The sequence below is a fragment of the Setaria viridis genome, chromosome 4, assembly GCF_005286985.2.
Source record: "Setaria viridis chromosome 4, Setaria_viridis_v4.0, whole genome shotgun sequence".
NCBI classification, from domain to species: Eukaryota; Viridiplantae; Streptophyta; class Magnoliopsida; order Poales; family Poaceae; genus Setaria; species Setaria viridis.
Genome location: NC_048266.2, coordinates 9,058,617 through 9,081,873, shown reverse-complemented (window position 1 = coordinate 9,081,873; position 23,257 = coordinate 9,058,617). Strand labels below are relative to the sequence as shown.

Below are 23,257 nucleotides of genomic sequence, written 5' to 3'. Positions count from 1 at the left end.
GTTATCAAACCTATATGGCCATGTGTGATGGAATGTCAGAACGGCTGGTCGAAACAGGTGATTTGTTAGAACCCTAAAAGAAAAGCTGATTTGTTGCCTGAATCGACCACACATACTAGTTCGGGTACGAAGTCCGACCCTAGCTTTGCGTGCATTTCTGGATCTGATCGATTATCTCATCAGGCAAGTGGACGAGATTAAAATTAAAACCATGCAATAGGAACGCGATGCTAACTAAAGTCGAGATTGAAGAGGACGAAATTAAATGCAGTAACAATTATGTATGATCAGCTTATAAGCTAAGAATGCTGTAAAACATGATTGTGTGCAGTCGCAAAGGTCGAAGACTATTTTTTAAAAAACAATTATATATTATCGACGAAACAATGGCTACATTTGACCACTGGAAGCGGCAGCCTGCCCACAAACGAAAATGAGACACGGCTAACAGGTAACGCCCTGCCAAAAATCTGAAAATTAGTGATATTTCAGTGGTACTGTATTATTCGCAACCAGAACCTTACAGCGGTTTAATTCTGAAGTATGTATGTTCTCATGGTAAAATCCTCCTTTTTTACAGCTAGATGGGTACGTATTTCATATTAGCAGCTTAGAACTGAGTAAAACTTAATATATGATTTCTGAAATTTGCGTGAGTATCCACACTAAATAAATTAAAGGATATGGAAATGGGTTATGTTATACAAATTCTGGTTAATTCTAATGATGTGAAGTTTGAACGGATTTGTTTCCTTCTAATTTTGGAATTTTTGTTCCCCTTGCATTAGCTGGTGACTCATTTATATTCTCTTTATATATTTTCATTTGCCAGTTATAATTGTTTCCCCCATTTATGGGGCCGTTTAGTACGATGGAGTTACTAGAAGAAAACAAGAGTTTACAGGAAACTTATTTAAGTTTTAATGCTTCGTTCTTTCCTGGGCATGAGAATTCCGGTGGAATGAGGGAAGAGGGCTCGAGAGCTCAAATCGTACCAGAGAATTGTGGAAATATGTTTTGTAGTGGAAGATGAGTGCATATTCACTATTTGTTATGATTCAAGTTACCATTTTACCTCCATGAAACAATGGAAGATAACTTTATATCTTGTTCACAACACAAACTAAATAAGAAATTAGGACTAAAAAAACTCTCACGTAAATTCTGTATACTATAACCCCCGAGGCCCTGGCTCGACTCTAATTTCCATGTCTTTCACTTGCGCAATGTCCAAATAAAACTATGTCTCGTTCTTCTTCAATGTACCTTACTTCTCTTTTCTTTTCTTTTTTTAAATAAGACTCTGGCGCACGTCTAGACTGTTGACTTTAACAAAGAACGATGTGGCTCCAACTTCAATTTTTACATGTGCCGTTGTGCGCCAGTGCGCCACAAGTCTTACCGGCAACATGAATAAAGCCTTGTAAACTAGAGTTTTCCCACCAGCTGATGATCTGCAGTTCAACGACTTCAATCTCTCATACAATCGACTCGAGTACCCCTGTGAAGAATAGTACAGCACAATAGCCGTCTGTCCATTACTCTCGTGAATCCCTCGATTATCAAGAAAGGCTGGCTTGTTGCTGCAGCATCAGACATGGGAGAAAACACACAAGAACGGGCAGATCATGGCCCTTGTTCCCAGCCCAGAAGGCTTCTCGGTTGTTCTTTGTTTGCTCTCTTCACCTTGTCCCTCATCTACTTCATCTTCTACTCCTCTCCGTCTTCCTTCTCCTCCTACGTTGATCTTTTCGACCAATTCAAAACACAACGAGCAGCCAAGAACACTTCTCTCCCACCTCCTCAAGGTAATTGTTCTTCATATCTTTTTCGAAATGTGTATATACGTGTCTTGCTACAGGCTTCATCGTTTTAGAAAAGCTGCTAACCTGCATCATCAATTGCATTCATGGCCGATTCCAGCATGGTTGCAATGTGACTACAGCGACGGGAAGTGGGTGTGGGACGACAGCGTCACCGGCCCGCGGTACGACAGTGAGAACTGCGACATGAAGAGCACTGAGAAATGCGTCATCAACGGCAAGCCGGACAAGGGCTACCTGCACTGGCGCTGGCAGCCGGCGGGGTGCAACCTCTCGGCGCTTGACCCGACGGGGTTCCTCCGGCTGGTGCGGGGCAAGCGCCTGGCCTTCGTCGGCGACTCCACGGCGCGGAACCAGGCCGAGGCCCTCGTCTGCTACCTCTCCACGGTGGCGCGGCCGGAGACGGTGCACCGGTATGAGGAGCGCCTCGGGCGTAAGTTCTGGCAGTGGGTGTTCCCGGCGCCACACAGCGTCAACGTCTCCACCTACTGGTCGCCGCTGCTGGTGCGTGCCGAGGGACACTCGGAGGACTACGCCATGACTCAGGAAGCGGTGATCCTCGACTCGCTCACCGAGCCATGGACCGTGGACGTCGACGCCATGGACATCATGGTGATCTCTGTGGGGCACTGGTTCCTGCGGCCGGCCATGTTCTACGAGGACGGGGAGGTCGTCGGCGTCTACAACCGGCCGGACATCAACAAGACCGATATTGGCTACCTCGGCGTGTACCGCAAGGTGATCCGGAGGACGCTCGAGTACATCAACTTCAACTCGACCGGCGACAAGCTCGTTGCGGTGGCCACCATCGCGCCGGGGCACTTCGACACCAAGCACAGCTGGAACCACCGCGACGCGTGCTCACGCACGAAGCCGTACGAGGACGGGGAGGCTGAGGTGGCGGCCGCGGACGCCGAGCTGAGGAAGGTGGTCCTGGAGGAGGTGGCAGCGGCGGCGGCGAGGAGGCAGCGGTGGGGGGTGCGGTTCGAGGCGCTGGACGTGACAAGGCTGGCGACCATGCGGCCCGACGGGCATCCCGGCCCCTACCTCTTCGCGCACTCGTACGACTGGCGCCCGGTGCCGGAGACCGTCGCCAACGACTGCCTGCACTGGTGCGCGCCGGGGCTCGTCGACACGTTCAACGACATGCTAGCCAAGATGATCGTTGCCGGCGGCTGAATGGATCTTGGCTGTCGCGGGGCGTACGTGATTCGAGATGATGATGCACATGGTGACGACCGTGGTTGATGCAGGATGAGATGCAAGGAGTGTTCAGCTCCATTTTTGGTAACAAAGATAAGTGCTGCAGATCGAGCAGACAGAGTTAAAGTCAAACAAATTTGTGAGGATTCGCAAAAAAATGTGAGGAATCTGAAGGTGATTTAACTCGTTTTGGGTGCGCATTTGCAGCTAAGTTGGGGTTCGGGAAACCGTTGGTTGGCGTTGGACGGGTTTGCCGGCATATGCATTGTTTGACATTTGGTAGTGTTCAAGTTTAATATTACTCCCCTCTCAAAAAAAAGTTTAATATTACTCGTCGGCGGCGAAAGAAGATTCAAGTAGTCAACGAGGCTGTCCGGCCCGACGTGCGCGCACGGCATCCGGAACGTGATGAGGTAGGTTTCATTTGAGCCTGCACGGCCTATCAATGACCTACGATGTTGGGCCCTTTTTTAGCATAACGGTGTTGGGCCTTTTGTGAATTCACACGGATACTAATTGGATCGTTTTCTGCAAGTGTGCTCAGGCCCATTGCAATCCTGCAAATTTTCACGTGTTTTCACGATCTGTTTTGGCTGATTCTACATTATCTATCTACTACTGCAGGTTAACTTGCTTCATATTCATGCTCAAACTATTTTTGTTAGCTTATTCTTTTGTCTAAGAATGCTTTTAGCAAATGTGATTGTACTAGTTAGGTGATCCATTTCCACATACATCCAATCTCTAGTCTGGCAGTGACAGGTGAGAGCTTTGCCCATGAAGCCATCGAGTTCGAATCAACACAGCCCTGTCACTAGCTAATACCTGCCCTTTTGCATCTCCGTTCGTAGGCCAACCGAACTCAACCATCCAAACCCCTTCCAAGTTCCACCCAATCTTTTTCAGTGTGTCACCTCTCGTCGTGCAATAGGTTCGTAAGCTTTTCAAATTGCCAGCTGATGAAGTCACGGTCCAACGTGATCATCACACCTCGACATGACACATTACTTCTTGCATATATACTAGGACACGAATCCTGGGCTCTGGCAAGTTTTGGTGCGTTAAAATTACAAGAAGTCAATACACATCAAGAATTGATATTTACGAACAAGGAGCCCAAGCAACAAGTAGTGACCAGAAACTAGCCAGGTGTGCAGTTTGGTGAGCTACTAGCACGACTGCCACACCAAGTTCCTACCAGAAGTGACCAAATGTTCCTGCAACAACTGAAACCCAATAAAATATAGCCAAACTGAAAACATCCACACATGACACATCCTTCAAAATGAAGCCGGTATTCTTCAAAAATTTAGTTCCAGCTTCTGAACAGACCAGCATGGCCCCAGTTCCTACCTCTCCTTCCTCGAGCAGCACCGTGAGTCCGAGGCTGCTGCACAGCAACAGCAGCGAGTGGAACGCCGTGGTGCAGAGGAACATCAAGACCTCGCTGCTGCTGCTCCTGGTGCTCTCCACCATCTTCGTCTTCTCGGTCCATTACTCGTCGCGCCGCTTGGGCCCAACGGCAGCCGAAGAAGTGCTCACGCAGAGCCCCTTGGTATGGGATCTTGACGTGAGCAGCCGTCTGGTGCCAGGAGAGGAGGAGCAGATCGATGAACTGATCGTCCCTGCCGAAAGCAAAGTAGCACCAGAACAGAGCTCCCCTTCAGACATCTCCTTGCCTTCTGCAAATTTGTCATCAGCTCCTACGGCTCCTACTCCAAGCACATCAGCTGAAGGAACAGGCGATCAAAGTAAGTTCCATTTCACAGTGCGTTGTTACAATATCTGCGACAGTAGTTCGACAAAACATTTGTTCAAGCGTTTGATTACTGCGTGCGTAGGTGTTGTTGGAGTACAAGTTGAGGAGAGATGCGACATGTCGGCGGGGAAATGGGTGAGGGAGCCCAAGGGCCCAGTCTACACGAACCTGACGTGCCCGACGCTGCCGGACTTTAAGAACTGCCAGAAGTACGGCAAGGACCCCGGCCACCTGTTCTGGCGGTGGCAGACCGACGGGTGCGACCTGCCGCGGTTCTCGCCGGAGCGGTTCCTCGACGTCGTCCGCGGCAAGCGGCTGGCCTTCATCGGCGACTCGCTGGCCCGCAACCAGATGGAGTCCCTGCTCTGCCTCCTGTCACAGGTCTGTAAATAACGGTTGCCATTCGTGTCAGTTCCGTTAAAGTTTGTCTAGATTCCCAGTATGGAATGGGTAACCGATGTTCGTTCAGGCCGAGACGCCAACGGACGTGTACCGCGACGCGTTCGACAAGTTCCGGACATGGCACTTCGCCGCGCACAACTTCACGCTCATGGCGATGTGGACGGAGTTCTACGCGCACGGCGTGCCGGTCCTCGATGCCGAGGGCAAGCCGACGGCCTCCTTCGACATCCACCTCGACAGGCTCAACACCAACTGGACTAGCCGCCTGCCGGGGCTGGACTACGCCGTCATCTCTGGCGGCAACTGGTTCTTCCGCGTCAACTACCTCTGGGAGGGCGGCCGCCGCGTCGGCTGCGTCAACTGCCGCGAGGCCAACCTCACCGACTTCGGCATCGTCCACGCCGTCCGCCGCGTCGCCAGGGCAGCTCTCGAGGCCATCGCGCGGTGCCGGGACTGCAAGGGCAGCCTCGTCACGTTCCTGCGCACCTACACGCCGGACCACTTCGAGCACGGCTCCTGGTTCAGCGGCGGATACTGCAACCGGACGCAGCCGCTGGAGGAAGGCGAGATCAGCTTGGAAAGCATCGGGTGGGAGCTGAGGAGGGCGCAGAGCGAGGAGGTGGCGCGGGTGAGGGAGACAACCGGGAGCAGGCGGTTCGGGGTGCTCGACGTGACCAAGGCCATGATGCTGCGCGCCGATGGTCACCCGGGCAAGCACTACGACAAGCGGTGGGTGAGGAACGCCAGCGACTGCCTGCACTGGTGCCTGCCTGGGCCCGTCGACATGTGGAACGACGTGCTGCTCCAGAGGCTCGCCCAGATATCGCCGCCGCCGCCGCCGCTGGTGCGCTGATGCCTGGCCGCCACGTAAGATTCGTTGGGCAGCTCTCGTGTGCGCTAAAACGAAGGAATTGGCGGGTGAATCCACTTCCACCACCCAACCCACGTCACTCTCTCGATTTTAATCCCCTGAGGCCCTGACTAGCTAATATGATTTGGCAGCCGCTTGGATTGATCGTTCGTTGGAGGACAATTGTGTTCCAAAACTGAATGCAGACTCAATACATCCTTCATTTTTCCTACATACTGTAGACTGCAAAAGCAATAATACATGTCCAGATGCAATAAATGAAATTCATAAACCAACCTAGAAAATGCAATAAAATCTGACAAACCAGCCTATTATGAAATTTGAAGAGTTGAAGACAGCCAACCCAAAGAAAATGAAATAACGTCTGAAAAACAGCACAATGCTGCCCATACTTTAGCAAATGGCAACACATGAAATTAATTTAGTACTTCAAGTAACACATTCAAACTAAAAATAGAGCTCAACGTAGTTGAAACATAGTAATAAGGTTTCCAAAACAAATAATTTATGCAGATCTTAGATAAAGTTGCAAACTTGATCTCATAACAAAATAGCATTAATCTATTTGGTTTTTCAAATCAACACCCAACATGGTAACACTGATTTCTGTATAGTGGTGGACTCCTGCTGCATGACAGGCTCTAGCTCCGCAAATTAAAGTGTTTGATCTTGTATTCCATCTTTCCAAAACTAGCTGAGATGTACTATTAGAAACCCATTACACATGCTTAAAGATAGAAAAAGGTATGGTCAATTAAGACCAAAGGAAAAATAGGCAAGAAATAGTATGCCTCTACAGTCTGCTTACTTGCTGATAGATGTCATTTATTTCTTCATTTATTATCCTCCTCAAAATAACAAAGAGAATCTAGGCAAAGCTCTTGTCCTTTCTGCTTCATCTCTGAGCTTGAGGAGGGAGAATGAGTGAGACCTTGACGATGAGCCTGACCAGAAGCGTCGGCGACGGCATAAAAAGGCACACATCCCAGAAATGTTCGAACGACGGGGTGAAATCTGCTGTGCCATCGAGCCGTGACCGTTGAGGGGTGATAAGCCAAGGTTCACAAGCAAGAGTACTGCTCCATTTGCAGTAGCCTGCGTCGTCGTCGTTTTGCCGGTGCTGGTGATCCTCGCCGTCATGCGCGACATCGAACTGTACATGTGGAGCCTTGGATGGCCAATATCGCCCACAACCACAAGACCAGGTATTGGGGTGTTGTAGCCTTGTGGGTCCCTAGACTACCATTTCCTCTATGGCTGATATTTTGCTCTTGCCTCAAACATTTGTGAAAGTTTGCTTTGCCTAATTTCATTCTTTTTGCCATTGTGACGTCTGAGTCCAGTGGCCAAACAAAATTTTATTATGCCTAGGTTGGGAAACCGAAAGGCTTTCACTCTTTATTGCCAAATAAGATCGAAGTTACATGTTTTCCTTAACTCTTTAGGAGCAATCATATCCAACTTATCAAACTTATGTTCTATAAACGTTTATGCAATGCGTTTGCTTTCCTTTTTTGTTTTCTCGTTTTTTCCCTTTTTTTTTTCCTTTCCCGCTCTCCGCACTCATCTACTCTCTTGCTCCTACCTAGTAAAAAATTAGATCTACTGACTATTTTGTATGGTCTCTACTCTCTAGCATTCACTGTCTCACTTCCTTCCCTGTTTTCTAGAATTTTCTTAGAAGTTCTCTAGAAAACTTTTAATTTGGAAGACAATCTCTAGAGAAAACTTTTTGGAAGACAGTCAATAGAAAACCTTTTGCAAGTTCTCTAGGAAATTTGTTAGAAGAGATTTTGAGATAGCTTATTCAAAAACGTTTTTTTCCATAAACTTAAGTAGGTTTTCAGAAAGTGAATTTTGAGGGAGAATGAGTGAGACCTTGACGATGAGCCATCTCTACTGGCGGTGGCAGCCCGACGGCTGCGATCTGCCGCGCTTCGTGCCGGAGCGGTTTCTCCACTTCGTCTGCGGGAAGCGGCTCGCTTTCATCGGTGACTCGCTGGCGCGCAACCAGATGGACTCTCTGCTCTGTCTCTTGTCTAAGGTAGCGCGTGCGTGTGCGTCCATTAACATTTTATGGCACAGCTCGTTGATCTCGTGATTTATCAGGGTCGAAATGACAGAACGGTTTCGCTAATGTTGATGATGCAGGCCGAGACGCCTACGGAGGACAAAAACACCGACGGGACATGGCACTTCCCGGCGCACAACTTCACGCTCATGGCGGTGTGGACAGAGTTCTTCGTGCACGCCGTCCCGGTCGTCGACGCCAACGGCAAGCCTCTCTCCTCCTTCGACATCCAACCGGAGAGGTTCAAAACCAAGTGGATGATGCCGGGGATGGAGATCTACCTCGACAGGCTCAGCACCAACTGGGTCAGCCTCCTGCTGGGGCTCGACTACGCCGTCATCTCCAGCGGGAACAGGTTCTTCCGCGTCAACTACCTGCGGGAGGGTGGCTGTGGGTGTCAAACAATTTCAACACTGAACAGATTTAGAATTACAAATGAAACGGAGCCTTCCTTCTAATTGAAAAAGGTTATCCCTTTACAATGGGTAGGGCTCCCCTTTTATAGTGATCCATGACCTACTTTACATTCCGAAAATGTGCTCTCTCAATCACTATATCCCTAGGATATGCCGTACTTTATATTCCGAAAATGTCCTCTCTCAATCACTATATCCCTAGAATATGCCGTACATAAAGGTAATTAAGGAACACGTGTACAAATTGAACTTTTTCACGTGGTCACATTTCTCACGTCTTCTGCCCTCTAACCTCGAGACTTCATCTTCATTTTAAGCCGATCGTCCAGCCTCGAGGCTTCATCCGTGATCCGAGATGAACGCCCAGCCTTGAGGCGCCTGCTTTGTTGAGTCTTGTTGGGAGGTCCTAACCTCGCATAGTTCTTCTCCAAGCATCATTCCTGAGTAAAGAGTAAAAAAATAAAAGCTCAGTATCCAGAACCGAGTCCGAACACTCGAGGGTTAACCCAGTGGGAGTTAGCCATTAATGTTGTCAATCACTACCCTCGAGTCCTTCCAGGAGCAGAGGTGATGCAAGGATATGAGATTTACTATTAGAGGTGCCTCCATAGAGCGTGCGAGGTTAAAGGGGTTCCGCTTTTCTTACTACCGACGCAACTTGCGAGGTTAGTCTTGAGACCTGCTAACGATGATCAAGGGTAACTGAGTTTTACTCTCAGTTTGAAACTCGTGAGGCTAGAAAGGCTCCGCGTCTCTTTATACTTGATGAAAAACTTGCAAAGTCAAAGGGTTTCCTATGCTGTGGACGGCGCTCGAGGGTATTTAGGTTTTGGCGATCCCCAACAGTAGCCCCTCGTGGGTGAGGGTCGACTTCGACGGGCCAAACCCGCGACTTTGAGATCACTCACCTAAAACATCACCCTCGAGCATCGGAGGAGAAATGAGCCAACGGTGACTGTTGACGCCTGACGTGTCACTTTCTAATTGGGTGCTGTATCGAATTCAAATCGTGGTTCGAGGTGTCCCTTTGCACCCGCTAACTCCCCTGTAAAAGGCGGGGGTATAGGTTGCTCGAGGTTGTCCTCACGTCTTTGCTGAGAACTTGTTTGTTGTCGTTTTATTGATTTGAGATTCGTGTTTTTTTGCTCCTTGTATTGATCTTTCTAGCTTCGAAGGTATTATTCCTATCCTTCTCTTTCATTCTTTTCTACTTTTGCTCTTTCACTTGTTGTTTGATTTATTTTTGTATGTTATCTAGCTACCTCATACTATTCAAACTGCAAGGTTAATGACTCCTGAAGAGCTGGAAGAGCAAGCGAGGCTGCGTGGGGACGCTCCCAAGCGACACGAGGTCCACGGGGATTCTCAGTATCGGGAGGATCGCGTGGGTTCTCAAAATCAGGAGGATCTTGAGGATCCTCAACATATGGAGATTTCTTCTGATACTGATAGTGGAGAGAATCTGACCAACGTCGAGGCTAATCCTTCGAAGCTCATGGCCGGCAAGGACACTTATGTGCCAATGCTTCGCTTTTGCTGTTCGCTGGTTTCCCAGAACGCAATAGACTTCTATGTTAGCAAAGGCTAATTTCCTAAGGATGTGGCGAGGCCTCCCGGCGAAGAGCTTGTGCCGAAACCCAATCCTAGCGAGGCTATGGTCTTCAGGGATTTTTTCATTGTTGGCCTATGTTTTCCATGTGACAAGATATTGCCTCAGATCCTGGACAGGTATGGGGCCAAGCTTCACCAGCTTACGCCTAATGCTTTTGTGACACTTTCTAAGTTTTTCTGGATCGAGCGCACCTTTGGTGGGGTTGTTGATGTAGATGGTTTTGCAAGGCTCTACGAGCTTCATATTCAGAAAAAGAGAGTTCAATTTGACGATGAGAAAGAGGCTTTCGAGACTTAGTTTGGTTGTTGTACATTCACGGCCTAGAGGAAAAATGAAAATAAGAAAGTTTCTAGAGTCAAGCTCTCTGTAGCTCAAAAGAACATATGTGACGATGATTGGCTTGCTTACTAGTTCAATGTCAAGGTTGACATGTCCGAGGCTTCTGGTTTTGGTCAGCCATTTTACCCATTCTATAGTTTGATGTCTCCTCTTAACATTACATCAGCTCGCACTGTTGGGATGATGAAAGCTTTCCGGACTTGCGAGGATGCTTTTGTTCTTGCGTTTTCAGCTGTTGTCGGATGGGATTTGTTTGACAAATTTCTAGCCGTGGACATTTGGCCCCTTTCTCATGGGTGGACGCTGAAGGAAATCGTGATGAAAACTGTAACGTGGTACCACAGGCCGATTCCTTTCCCTCTCTTTGGTTTGAGCTTGCCGGAGGGGGCGAATGTTGGTCTTTTTGTTGATGAGGTTGAGAGACGTGCTGTTGATATCCTAGGGCCTTATCATGAGAGTGAATATCTATCGGCTTGCAAGATTGTTACACATGGTGTCCAACTGAACCATGTATTTTCTGAGATGGGAATAGAAGTAGAGCCTCCAGTCAAGCCTCGTAAACCCTCGAAGCGGATGCACGAGGCTGGTGCTACTGGTTCTATGGAAATTGGTAGCAATGTAGGTAAAGGGAAAAAGAAAAGGAAAGCTGAAGATTTGTCTATCATGGCCGTTGTTGAAGTTGGGAAGAAGTCAATGGCTCCTGGTCTTGAGGCCCTTAAAAGGAAAAGTCTTCTTAGTCAAGGCTCTTCTGATGATCAAGCGTTAGGTTCTTCCAGCAAAAGGCTCGATCCTGTGGAGGATTTGAAACCCTTGACTCAAAAGCTCGAGGTTAAAGCTGTTGATTCCAAGATTGAGCTCGAGGCTGTGGGGGCTTTGGCAGGTTTGAAGCTTAAGAAGGCTGCCAAGAAATCTGGACTACGAATTGTGAGTGTCTTAGATGATGATGACGATGATGATGGCTTTTTGAATGAGGATTCATCTTTGGTTTCCCCTTTGCGAGATTTGCTTGATGACAAGACTTTTGATTCTCCTACTCAAAAGGAGTTGCACCCCGAGGCTGTTGTTTCTGCCAAGAAGGCTAATCCTGACTCGGTTGTGCTTGGTGGTGTGGAGTCGGCGGAGCAGCCGTTGGCTACTCCATCAAGTAAAAATGACATCGAATTCCTACCTGAATTAAGCTTCATGGATGCTAGTGGTGCTTCCACTAAATTTTTGATGGAATTGCAAAATGCAGTTGGTGTAGCTAGAGAGCCATATATTGAACCCTCATTGCTTCTGAGGGTGGACCCAAGGGTTCTACCCCACCTCAGTCTGTGCTGGAATAGAATAAGGCTTTCGGAACATATCTTAAGGAGAAATTACTAGCTGTCCATGTGCTGGGTCAGGTGAGGATGATGATCCTTTCAATCCTCCACTACTATCGGGATCGAGGGACTCACTTCGGGTTGTAGGTGAGATGGTGGAAGCAACTTTGAAGGAGACGTCTAAGATCAATGTTTCTTCCGAGGTTTCTTGAGGAGGGTGAAATTGCTAAAGATGAAGGGAAAAATCCTCATGCTCCTATGAGGGTTAAGGCTTCTATTCAAAGTGACACCCGGGGCAGTTATTTTGATCCTGAGGGTTAGTATTTTGTTGGATTTCTCTTTAGCTCTCTTTTTTATGAGACCTTTGCTTAGGATTTTTTCTTTTATTTTGTAGAATATGAAAAATCTTTGCGCTGTTATGACCCTGATCATTTGGCGAGGATCACAGTTATCCTCGGCTACAAGGTGTGACTTTTGCTGTTGGTCTTAGTGTTTTTTCTTCACCCGTTTGAATTTTTTCCTTGATATACTTTTTGCTTTTTCTTAGGATGTAATTGCTTGCAAGGTTGCTATTAACAGGCTTCAAGATAAAGAGAAAGTTCTGCTTGAGTAGAGTGCTATAATTCTTGAGCTTGAGATTGAAATGTCGAGGTTGAGGAAAGAGAAATCCGCATTGGATAGTCTCTGTAACTCACTTAAGGAAGAAAATGCTGAGCTTAAGAAGAACAAATACCTTCTTGTGATGACATGCAATGATCTAAGGAAAAACAATGAGGGGCTTGCAAAGTCTTGTACTGAAAATGATTCACTGATTCATAAATTAGGGAAGAGCCTCAAGGATTAGAAAGGTTTTATTGATGGGGCGGAACAAATGCTGAAGGCCCGCTTTGCTCAGATCCATGAAGGATACAAACTTGCCTTGGCTGAATTTGGGGCGGAGCCACTCCCCTTTCCTAACAATACTGGTGCTAAGGAAATGTTTGATTGGATGGACAAAGAGTTCAAGTCCTTGCCTTATGTTATTGCAGGCGCTAGCAACTATGCCGTTTCTTTGTGCTGCGAGGGTACTCTAAACATGCTTGAGGGGGAAGGCTGCTCAGACTCTCTGAAATTCGGGGCACATAGCTATCAATTTCTCTTAGCCTTGAAGCTCGATGTACAAGAAATGTCCAAGAATGTGCAAATTGTAAAGAAGAATTTCTTAAAGCAGTTTTGGGCGGCTTCCGAACGTGATTATGCGAAACTACTTGCCCAAGATCATCTTGCAAAGGTTCGTATCTTTTTTCCTTTGTAAGAAAGCTCGCTAAGGTACTCTTCTTTTTGCTTACGGTTTTCCTTTTTTCTTATGATAGGTTAAAGAGGCTGAACTGGAAGAGAAAAACAATCAGGAGGCGGGAAACTCAGAGCATCATGAGGTTTAGGTTCTAGTCTGAAAAAGTCTGATCTTTTGATGTATAGGTACGGTTTGAGTACTGAAACAGTTATTGGTTGTAACTTAACCTGCGTAGGTCCTTGGTGATGGGCCTGTGCAGGACATACTTCCCCTTCGATTCCATCATGTGAACGTTGTTGCTAGTGGGCACACTTGGTGTCTCTATCATTCTTTTTCATCCTGACGCTAGTTTTCAAGATTTCTGGAGTTTTTGCTGCGAATGCTTTTTTGTGCAAAGCTTTATGTTGGATGATTGTACACTTGGTGTAGTAGAAGAAGAAATACCTCAAGCCTTGAGGGTGAAGTCGGAGCCCCTTAGCCCACAAAGCCGCGAATTTGACTTAGCCTTTGTGTGTGATGCTGCAGAGTTTTGAGGTTCGAAACCTGGTCATGTGATTGAATTGTCATTTTGACTTGTAACAAAACTTGTAGAATATAGGAATAAATTCTATTTTTTCTTGAAAAAACATTACCCCCCCTATTGTTTTTTACAAAGATTTTGTTGTAGCTATTAAAGATCGAGCATGTTTGTTTAACAAGGTTTTTGATGTGTGAAATTTTGATTAGCCTCAAGGGGGTTATTGATCTGTTGCTTTAGCGTAATTTTCACACAAAGGGATGAAAACTATTTTTGCGAAAAACGTCACCCCCTTTCATTACTTTGTGTGAATTTTGGTTGTTGATACCCTTTTGATCAGTGATTGAGTTGTCCTAGGAACTTTTATCTTTTGATGTAATTTTTATTAAAGTTTATATATTCATGTATTGTAATGATAAGTTGACAAAAACTTGTTCCAAGTTTTGTGGACTTAAAAAATTTGACAAAAAGTTAGGTCAAAATCGCAACTCTTTGTTGCTTCGACCATAAAGCTTGTAGACCTGTGAGGTTAGATAAAATTTTGGATAAACGCTGATCATGTAAAGCTGATGCTGCAACTTGTTGTTGCTTCTGCCTAGAGATTGCGCGGAAACACAACTCTTTTTTCGCAGAGATATGAGATGTTTCGCTTGCGCAGAAACGCAAGGTTCAAGGTATTCGAAAAGTAAAATTGGTGTTGCAACTTGTTGCTTTTGCCCAATGCTTGCGCGGAAATGCAAGTTTTTCGTCGCACGAAAATGCTAGGTTTTGCCACAACTTGTTGTTGGTTTTTGTTTTAGCTTGCACAGAAATGCAAGTCTTGCTTGTCCAGAAACGCAATGTGATAGCCCCTTCGAGGCTTGACAAACATGAGGTAAGGGGGAATTGTACTTCATTAGAATGTAAAAGATTCACATGGATCCACCTCATTAAAACCCTTGCCTCCAGTGTGGAGCCCCCCAGCAAGGAAAAGAGTATGGTCCGTTTGCAGGAAAGTAAATGCGAGAAAGTAAATTTTCTACCCTCGACGTTTTTTATAGATTCACAAGCCGAAGGCTTTTACAAGTGTGGCGACTATGAGTAATATTTGCGCAAGTTATCCATGTTCCAAGAATGTGGTAACTCTGCTCCAAGCTGATCTGCGAGATAAAAGGATCCTGGCCTGTTGCTTCGAGTGACAACATATGGCCCTTCCCAAGTTTCTTGTAACTTCCCGAGGTTCTCCCAGTTCTTTCTCTTTTTGATAACTAGATCTCCTACCTTGATTTCTTTTTTCACTACTTTCCCATCCCTCCATTTTCTTGTTTCTTTTGATACTTGTCAAGGTTTTCTGCTGCTTGGAGTATGTCAAGCTCTATCATATCTTTATCGATCTTCTCATTGTCCGGAGCCTCAATCTTGAGCACTCTTAAGCTTTTGTTCTTAATTTCTTCAAGAGTCATTGCCTCAGAACCGTACAAAAGCCGGAAGGGTATAAAACCCATTGCTCTTGAGGCTGTGGTGTTGTGAGACTAGATGACCTTTGGGAGTTCATCTATCGATTTCCCTTTCTTTTGGTCATACAGGTATTCTTTGATGCTCAAAAAGATTATGCCGTTTGCTCTTTCTACAGCTCCATTGGACTGGGGGTGGTATACTAGGCAAATTTTACCTTGGTTCCTATGCTTACACAGAATTCCTTGAAATCATTACAATTGAACTATTTTCTGTTATCCATTGTTAGCTCTCTGGGGACCTCGAACCTGCAGATGATATTCTGCCAAAAGAACTTTTGCACAGAACTCGAGGTTATGTTTGCCAATGGCTTAGCCTCGATCCATTTGGTGAAGTAGTCGACTGCCACTACTGCGAACTTGCAGTTGTCTTGAGCAGTTGGTAGGGGTCCCACCAAGTCCATGTCCCATCTCTACAGCGGCTAGGTTGGCGATATTAGCTGTACAGGTAGTGAAGGTGCTCTATGCTGATCAGCTATTTTTTGACAAGCCTCGTAAGTTCTTACTAAGCTTCGAGCTTTGAAGATCGCGGTTGGCCAGAAAAACCTTGCCTTACAGCTTTGCCCACTAGAACTCTGTTTCCGATGCGAGAACCGCAAAATCCACTGTGGATTTCAGCTAGCAATTCTTTGCCACTTTCTAAGGTTATACATTGTAGCCAAGGAGCCAATATTTCGGATTTCTGTAATTCTCCATCGACTGTGGCATAGCCCTAGCCCTTTGCTTCTGTTGACACAAAAATCGGGCGGTGACCTTTGCGTACTAACAGTTCTTGATTGAAAAAATAGGATAAGAAGCCGATCGAAACCTATTCCAAGCTGGATAGCGGTGATAAAAGCTAAAGCAACAAGATTTAAACAAATAAACTTGTAGATCTAGCAAATATCGATAACTTGATGAATAAATTTAGACCAAACAACAGCGATGTGCCGGAAGTTAAAGCCTAGAAATTACTCAATAAACGCAGAACTTACAATCCAGCCGGAGATCAAGATGATGCAGCCCTGCTAGCTTGGAAGAACTCATGAAGAAAAAGAGAACTTTTATGAAGTCACCAGCTTGAAAGTAAATTACGAATAAAGTAGATTTGTTTGTTTGTGTGTACATACTTTTCAGACCTTGCAGTGTCTCTATTTATATACTAAACTCAAGACTTCTAGTCCTAGTTGATTACGACGCAATACAATATCTGTACATAAAGAAACAAACTTTTCTAAATAAAACGACTCGTACAAGAGTCAGAAACGAATTTAGCCTCCCTTGACCAACTCCACATCCATTGTCTTGCAATATCTTCGCCGATCAAGACTCTCTTGCCTTTTAATGGTCGGACCCCAATATCTCCGATCGGCTGGAATCCTCTTGCTCGCATCGGCTGGTCCCCGTCACCCTTCATCGGCTAACACCTTCCATCCTCATCGGTTGGTCCCAGTCACCTTTCATCGGCTAACACTTCCTGTCCTCATCGGCTGGGTCTTCATCACCTTTCATCAGTTGAACCTCTGTGACTCTATCAGCCATTTTCACTAGCTGTTGCCCTTCTGTCATGCATCAGCATCTCTGCTTCCTTTTGACGCTAGTTTTGACACATGTCAAAAAATGGTGTCAACACATGCCCCTAGTTTCGGAGTGAAATATATATTTCGCTTCCAAAATTCTCTTGGCCATGATTTACCATCCTGAAAAAGTGCCTGCGAACAACAGCTTCTCGTATTTCGTGCGGACTGTGGATGAAATGTCATACATACCCTTCACAGGCAAGACTATAAATCCACGGCCATCATCTTCCTCCTCTACCGGCTCACCCTTTTGTGCATCAAAATAGATCTTGATCTTTTCCTTCCTCGAACAAAAAAGCGATCTGCGGTGACCCATCCGTGTTCCCCAATGGTTGCTTCAAGTCATAAGTCTGCTTCATCCATGGCGAGCCTTTCTTCAATCCCCGAGGTATGTTTTCTATCTCCCGTCATTCTTTCTGCATTCTTGCTTTTCCTCATCTGATCTAGAAATGTCCGCATTCTCAGGAACTTAGGAATAGGATCACCATCCCTATAGATGATAAGCCCGGATTTGTCTGCTTAGGCCCTATGGGGAATCCTGACCCAACAGATCTGATCAACTTAGAAACCAATAGGATCCCCTTTAAGCTTGCATCCATGGATTTAACTGATTGGAGTCAAGCCTTTAGATCCTAGCCTAGTCATATAGCTAGATGGAAAGACTGGTATCTCAGAATAGCAGCTTCAAAAAGACCTCTTTGGGAGAAATACAACATCAACCAGTGCATCACCCTTTCCCTGTCAAATATGGCCAGAAATGAGTCTATGCTAATTGCCGCATCATATCTCTGGTCAGATACTCTGAATGCATTTTTGTTTGGTCACGGGCCAATGACGCCCACACTAGCTGACGTTCTGATGCTGACGGGCTTAGACATCACTTCTGCCGATAGCACACTCACCCTTCCTGCGAAGCCCTCTCATTGGCTAGAAACAAAAACCATCGGCGGATGGAAAGGCTACATCAGCCGTTATGCCAAAATGGGCACTATCGATGCTAAGGAACATGTTGCTTTCTTGAACATGTGGCTGGACAAGTTCATTTTCTGTGGAAGATTGGCTGGACCAACTACCAATCTTCAAAGCCTAGCCGAAGCGCTGTCGATGGGGAATTCAATTCCCTTAGGGAAACACCTCCTTGGATCTGTCTATCACTTGCTGCACCAGGTGTCCATCAAGCTATCGGTCAGACAACCCATCGGCAACTTAGGTGGCCCTTGGTGGTTTATCAACTTATGGCTTAACCTACACCTGCAACATGTCTTGGGGCAGGACATCAAGAAAATGTCCTTCCCAAAAGATCAGCTAGAAGATGCAAGTCCTGAAACCCACCGATGCACATCTTACGGTGAAGCTGTCTCCATCTTCCCTGGCGACAGATAGTCTCCTTCTGAGGTGGCTGATTTTTTCAGATGCTTCTATAATGGCCTCACCGACAAGGCAACAGTTTGGTATGCTTATTATGATGAGAACTCTCCTTTTGAATTACCCATCAGCTTCAATTTTGCCATGGCCACATTTAGCGCAGAAGATCTTGCAGCAATCATCACGCTTGGAATTCTTCCAGCCAACTTCTTTGCCGGGAAAGGTCAACACCCGACCTATGAATTTTATCACCCATCGGCAGCACCCCGCCAACTTGCTTTTGGGCAATTGCCAATAAAACCTTTCTTTACCGATCTCGTGAAGCCTAGGGAAAAACTTTCTAGCAGTCTTGAGTACAACAGACTAAAAAGCCTGATTCCAGATGATAGCACCATAAACTTAGAATCGTGGAAGCTCATCTCTTTCACCACTAGCCTATACATCATCTTTGCATACGACGACGCATTCAACCGATAATAGAGCCTTTCGACTGGAGAATACTTGGTCTCCACATCCAAGAGTCTCTTGCTCATGTAATAAATCACCCGTTCCTTACCCTCAAACTCTTGAACAAGGGCCGATCCGATGTCACGCTCATCAGCAGATAAGTACAACTTGAATGGCTTATGTTCCTAGGGAGGTACCAACACCGGAGGTGACACTAAGTACCGCTTGATATCATCTAATTCCTTTTGTTGTTCCATTCCCCAAACAAATTCTTTATCAACCTTTAATTTTAACAATGAACTGAACGGCTGAATTCTTCCAAACAAGTTTGATATGAAACTTCGAATGAAATTAATCTTGCCGATCAATGACTAATGCTCAGTTTTATTTTCTGAAGCAACAACTTTGTTAATGGCACCAATGATCCTCTGACTAACCTCGATACCATGTTCATGTACTATGAAACCCAAGAACTGTCCAGCCGATACACCAAAAGCACACTTATTTGGATTTATCTTCAGTCCATGCTTCCTTGTACACTCCAGAACCCTGCGTAAATCGGCCAAATTCTCTTGGCATTCTTTTGATTTAACCACAACATCATCGATGTAAATCTCCACTATCTTGCCGATGAGTTCATGGAAAATATAATTCATGGCCCGTTGATATGTAGCCCCAACATTCTTCAATCCAAAAGTCATGACGACCCACTAAAACAAGCCGACGTGCCCATGACACCTAAAGGCCATTTTGGAAATATCTTCTTCAGCCATAAATATCTGGTTATACCCAGCATTACCATCCATGAAACTAATAACTCTGTGCCCTACAACAACATCTATCAGCACATCGGCTACTGGCATCGGATAACCATCCATCGGCGAGGCTTTGTTGAGATCCCTGAAATCAATACAAACTCGTATCTTTCCATTCTTCTTGTATACAATAACAACATTAGAAATCCATTCAACATAATGACACTGCCTAATGAAGTTAACTTCAATTAATCTTGTAATCTCAGCTTTAATATTAGGCAACATTTTTGGATTACAATGCCGTGCAGGCTGCTGATACAGCAGATACCCTAGCTTTATAGGCAACCGATGTTCAACAATAGATCAGTCTAAACCAGACATTTCATAATATTCCCAAGTGAAGAAGTCTTTGAACTCTCTAAGTAACTTAATCAATTCTTGCTTATACTCAGCATCTAACTTAGCACTAATGTACTTCGACCTTGGCTTGCTACCATCTTCAAGATCTACCTGCTCTAATTCATCAGCCGACGTAAACCCATGCCCAAGCTTCCCATCATCTTCAATGAACTCATCCATCAAGATGATTCTTCTGAGCCGACTGCTTGGATCAGCTATAGTCCAAAATCGGACACCTTCAAGAAGTCTGTATCCCAGGCTTTTCCAGATATACAACTTACTTGTTCACAACTCCACTGCTAGGCATCGGTCGCAGCAATGCTGAAAGAGGAATCGGAAGGGACAACTTCCACTGAATTGCTGATCCACTGGATGAGGCATTGATGCATTGTAGATGGGATACAGGAATTGGCATGAATCCAATCTCGACCTAAGAGCATGTTATATGACCCTTTACCATTAATGACGAAAAATGTGGTAGGTAAGGTCTTACATCCAATCATCAAATCAACGCAGAGTGCCCCCCGAGCTGGTGAGATGTTTCCTTCAAAGTCTTTCAGCATCATATCCGTTTTCATCAAGTCTTCTTTGCCCTTTCCAAGCTTGCGAAACATGGCATATGGCATGATATTTACCGCCACACCTCCATCCACTAGCAGCTTGGTAACTGGCCTCCCATTAACCTATCCTTTGAGGAACAAAGCTTTTAAGTGCTGATGCTTTTCATCCTTAGGCTTCTCAAAGGTAGTCGGCATCGGCTCTAAGGTTAACTGCGCAATCCCTCGCTCTGCTTCCGATATTTCACTATGATTAGCTGGAGCCATAAACTCCATCGGCAGAACGAAGACCATGTTGATGTCTGCAGCCGATTTATGGTTATCATCCACATTATCGGCTTTCGTTTTGATGCACCATACTTGGGATTTGACTCCTTTCCTCTCTAAGGCACGTTTTTCTTCTTCTTCTTGCTATTCCCACTAGCGCAAGCGCTGAACTCTTCTCTTCTGGGACTTGGTCAAACCTTCTGGGCACCACCTAGGGTGCTTCGCACCACCATGATGTGATGCACGCTGCCGCTCTAGTTCACGACACATCGGCTCCTCATCAGGGACTCTTTCATTGGCCCTTTCTTCTAGCTAATTAGGTACGCCATTTCTACCCCCCAGCCAATCATGCACATTGACCCTGCCCCGCAGTCGACCATGCACTGGAATACGCCTGTCACCATAATCAGATCTATTTCTGATGATCAGCTTGCGATTTCTATCATCAAAGCATGGCCTCTTGAACGATCGGCTATCCTGACACAAACCATTGCACACAGGGCAGTTATCAGCCGATGGTAGTTTGATCCCTTCTTCCCGCAGTATATGAAGAACGTGCACCTCCAATGATCTTCATGGTGACATATCTTCTCTTCCCTGTGCCTTGCTTTCTCTTGATGCCTTTGGAATTTGTTGAGCAATTCTTGAGAAGTAATCGACCTACGAGGTCCCTTTGAACCTTCTCCTTCTTCTAATCAACCTTTTCCCTTGATGACATCTGCCGATATCTGAACTTTAGGATCCACAGCTCCACTCTTCTTGGCCGATTCTGAAGTCAACACTTTGGTCTAGATTGCACCCTTATCACCAACTTCCACCATGTTAGTTGGAAAAGGGTGCTGGTCGATTTTCATCAACTTTGCTGGCTTTGTAGGGACTTCAAACTTAAGTCTTCCCTGCTCAATAGCTGATTGGATCTGCTAGCGGAAAACTTTGCACTCATTTGTATCATGAGACGTAGCAATATGCCACTTGCACTATTTGATCTTTTTGAGCTCTTTAGCCGATGGGATAGTATGATAGGGCGACAACTTTATCTGCCCCTCTTGCAACAAAAAATCAAAGATTTTGTCAGCTTTGGTAGTATCGAACCCAAACTTTTCAGGTTCTTTCCTGCCAAATGGACACAAAACTAGCTTCTTGTTTTTGACCCATTCAGCCAAGCCGATTTCCTTCTCCTCATCCGAATCGGAGTACTCCACATATGCAACCCTCTTCTAGAAGTTCCTCTTCTGCTCATAAGGGCGCACTTCCTAGTTTGACATCCGATGCACAAGTTGACTTAGACTTTCAAACTCTTGTGATGCGTATTTTTCTTTGATGTGCGGCAAGAGTCCTTGAAAGGCTACTTCAACTAGTTGGCTATCACTTAGGACCAAACTATAACATTTGTTTCTGACTTCTCTGAATCTTTGTATAAAGCCAGCTACTGACTCATCACTCCTCTACCTCAAACAAGTCAGATCCGTGAGCTTCATCTCGTGGACTCCAGCAAAGAAGTATTTATGAAACTGCTTCTACAGATTGGCCCAAGAAATAATAGAATTCGCTGTAAGTGACGTGAACCACACAAAGGCCGATCCGGACAAAGACAATGAGAATAACCAAACCCTCAACGCATCCTGCGCAGCTGCTTCTCCACATTGAATAATGAATCGGTTGACGTGCTCTACCGTAGAAGTATCATCTTGTCCAGAGAACTTGGTAAAGTCAGGTACTTTTTACCGAATGGGAAAATGAAGCAGATCGTAAGCAGGTGGATACGGCGTTCTGTACATGTAAGTCTGCTGTTTAGGTTTTAACCCGAACTGATCTTGCATGACTTCAGCTATCTTTGCAGCCCAATCTACCTACTGGTGTGCAGTATGTGGTTGTTGCAGCATGATCAGCTGAATCATCGGCTGAAAAGCCAATGCTTGTTACTGTAGTTGTGGCAAAACTATCAGTATAGCAGCCGATGCTTGTTGCTGAGGCTGCGGCTGAACTATCAGCTGAGAAGCCGATGCTTGCCACTGAGGAAGTTTAACGTGCTATAGTGTGCCTGCCTCCTCATTATACAATACCATTGTTGACCCGTCTTGATGAGGAATCAAAGTGCCGATTCCCCCATTGAGTTTTGAAGTATCTTTCTGTTGATGCTGGGTCATTGGTTGAGGAGTCAACACCTGTGGTATCTGTATATGAGACCCCATGGATGGGGTTAACAACCCCAGAGGCATTCCAAACCCAGTGATCGGGTTCCATCCGATTGGTGTTCCTGCTGCTCCCCATCGCACCGATGATGAAGTCATCGGCGATGGAGTAGAATATACTGGGGAAGTCTGAGTCCCCATCTGCATCGGTGGAGGTAGTGTAGCATTGGGTGTCAGTGGTGGCGTAATATTGTAACCTCCTCTTGACTACATCGACTGAGAAATCGAATGAGTCATACGAGGTGCTATCATGAAGTTTCCGATTGGGGCACTATTCCCCCTACTAGGGGATTCATAGGCCAGACCTTGATAACCTTGAGAAGCTCCCCCGAGTAAAGTGTTGACGATAGTGTTGTGAACGGTGTTGGTCATCACTGAAGATTGATTGATCAACACTTGATGAACAGCTTGGTTGACCAATTCTTACATCTTCCCTGGATTCTCATCGATAGTGATATGACAAGGGGTTGGAAAATCATGCTTTTTAATAACTTCTCCCCTCTTGGTAAGGCTATAGGATCTCAAGTACATCAATTTATATTCCTCCATAGCTCTTGCTAGATCACTTTTCTGATCCTCCTTAAGATCATCTTCCATAACCTCCATGATGTTTTTGTTTGAGAGATCAGAAGG

General features: G+C 45.7%; 2 protein-coding genes across 2 annotated transcripts; both read left to right on the top strand.

Moving 5' to 3' along the window:
• Positions 1-1,058: 1,058 nt before the first annotated feature.
• Positions 1,059-3,512, top strand: LOC117853949 (xyloglucan O-acetyltransferase 1). The gene is made up of 2 exons (XM_034736225.2): positions 1,059-1,808; positions 1,924-3,512. Exons 1-2 carry the CDS (start codon positions 1,598-1,600, stop codon positions 3,000-3,002), a joined length of 1,290 nt encoding a protein of 429 aa, XP_034592116.1. The 5' UTR covers positions 1,059-1,597; the 3' UTR covers positions 3,003-3,512.
• Positions 3,513-4,255: 743 nt separating this feature from the next.
• Positions 4,256-6,249, top strand: LOC117851942 (xyloglucan O-acetyltransferase 3). Its single transcript, XM_034733851.2, has 3 exons — positions 4,256-4,777; positions 4,868-5,166; positions 5,255-6,249. The coding sequence occupies exons 1-3, from the start codon at positions 4,312-4,314 to the stop codon at positions 6,038-6,040; spliced, it is 1,551 nt and encodes a 516-aa protein (XP_034589742.1). The 5' UTR covers positions 4,256-4,311; the 3' UTR covers positions 6,041-6,249.
• Positions 6,250-23,257: the final 17,008 nt, after the last annotated feature.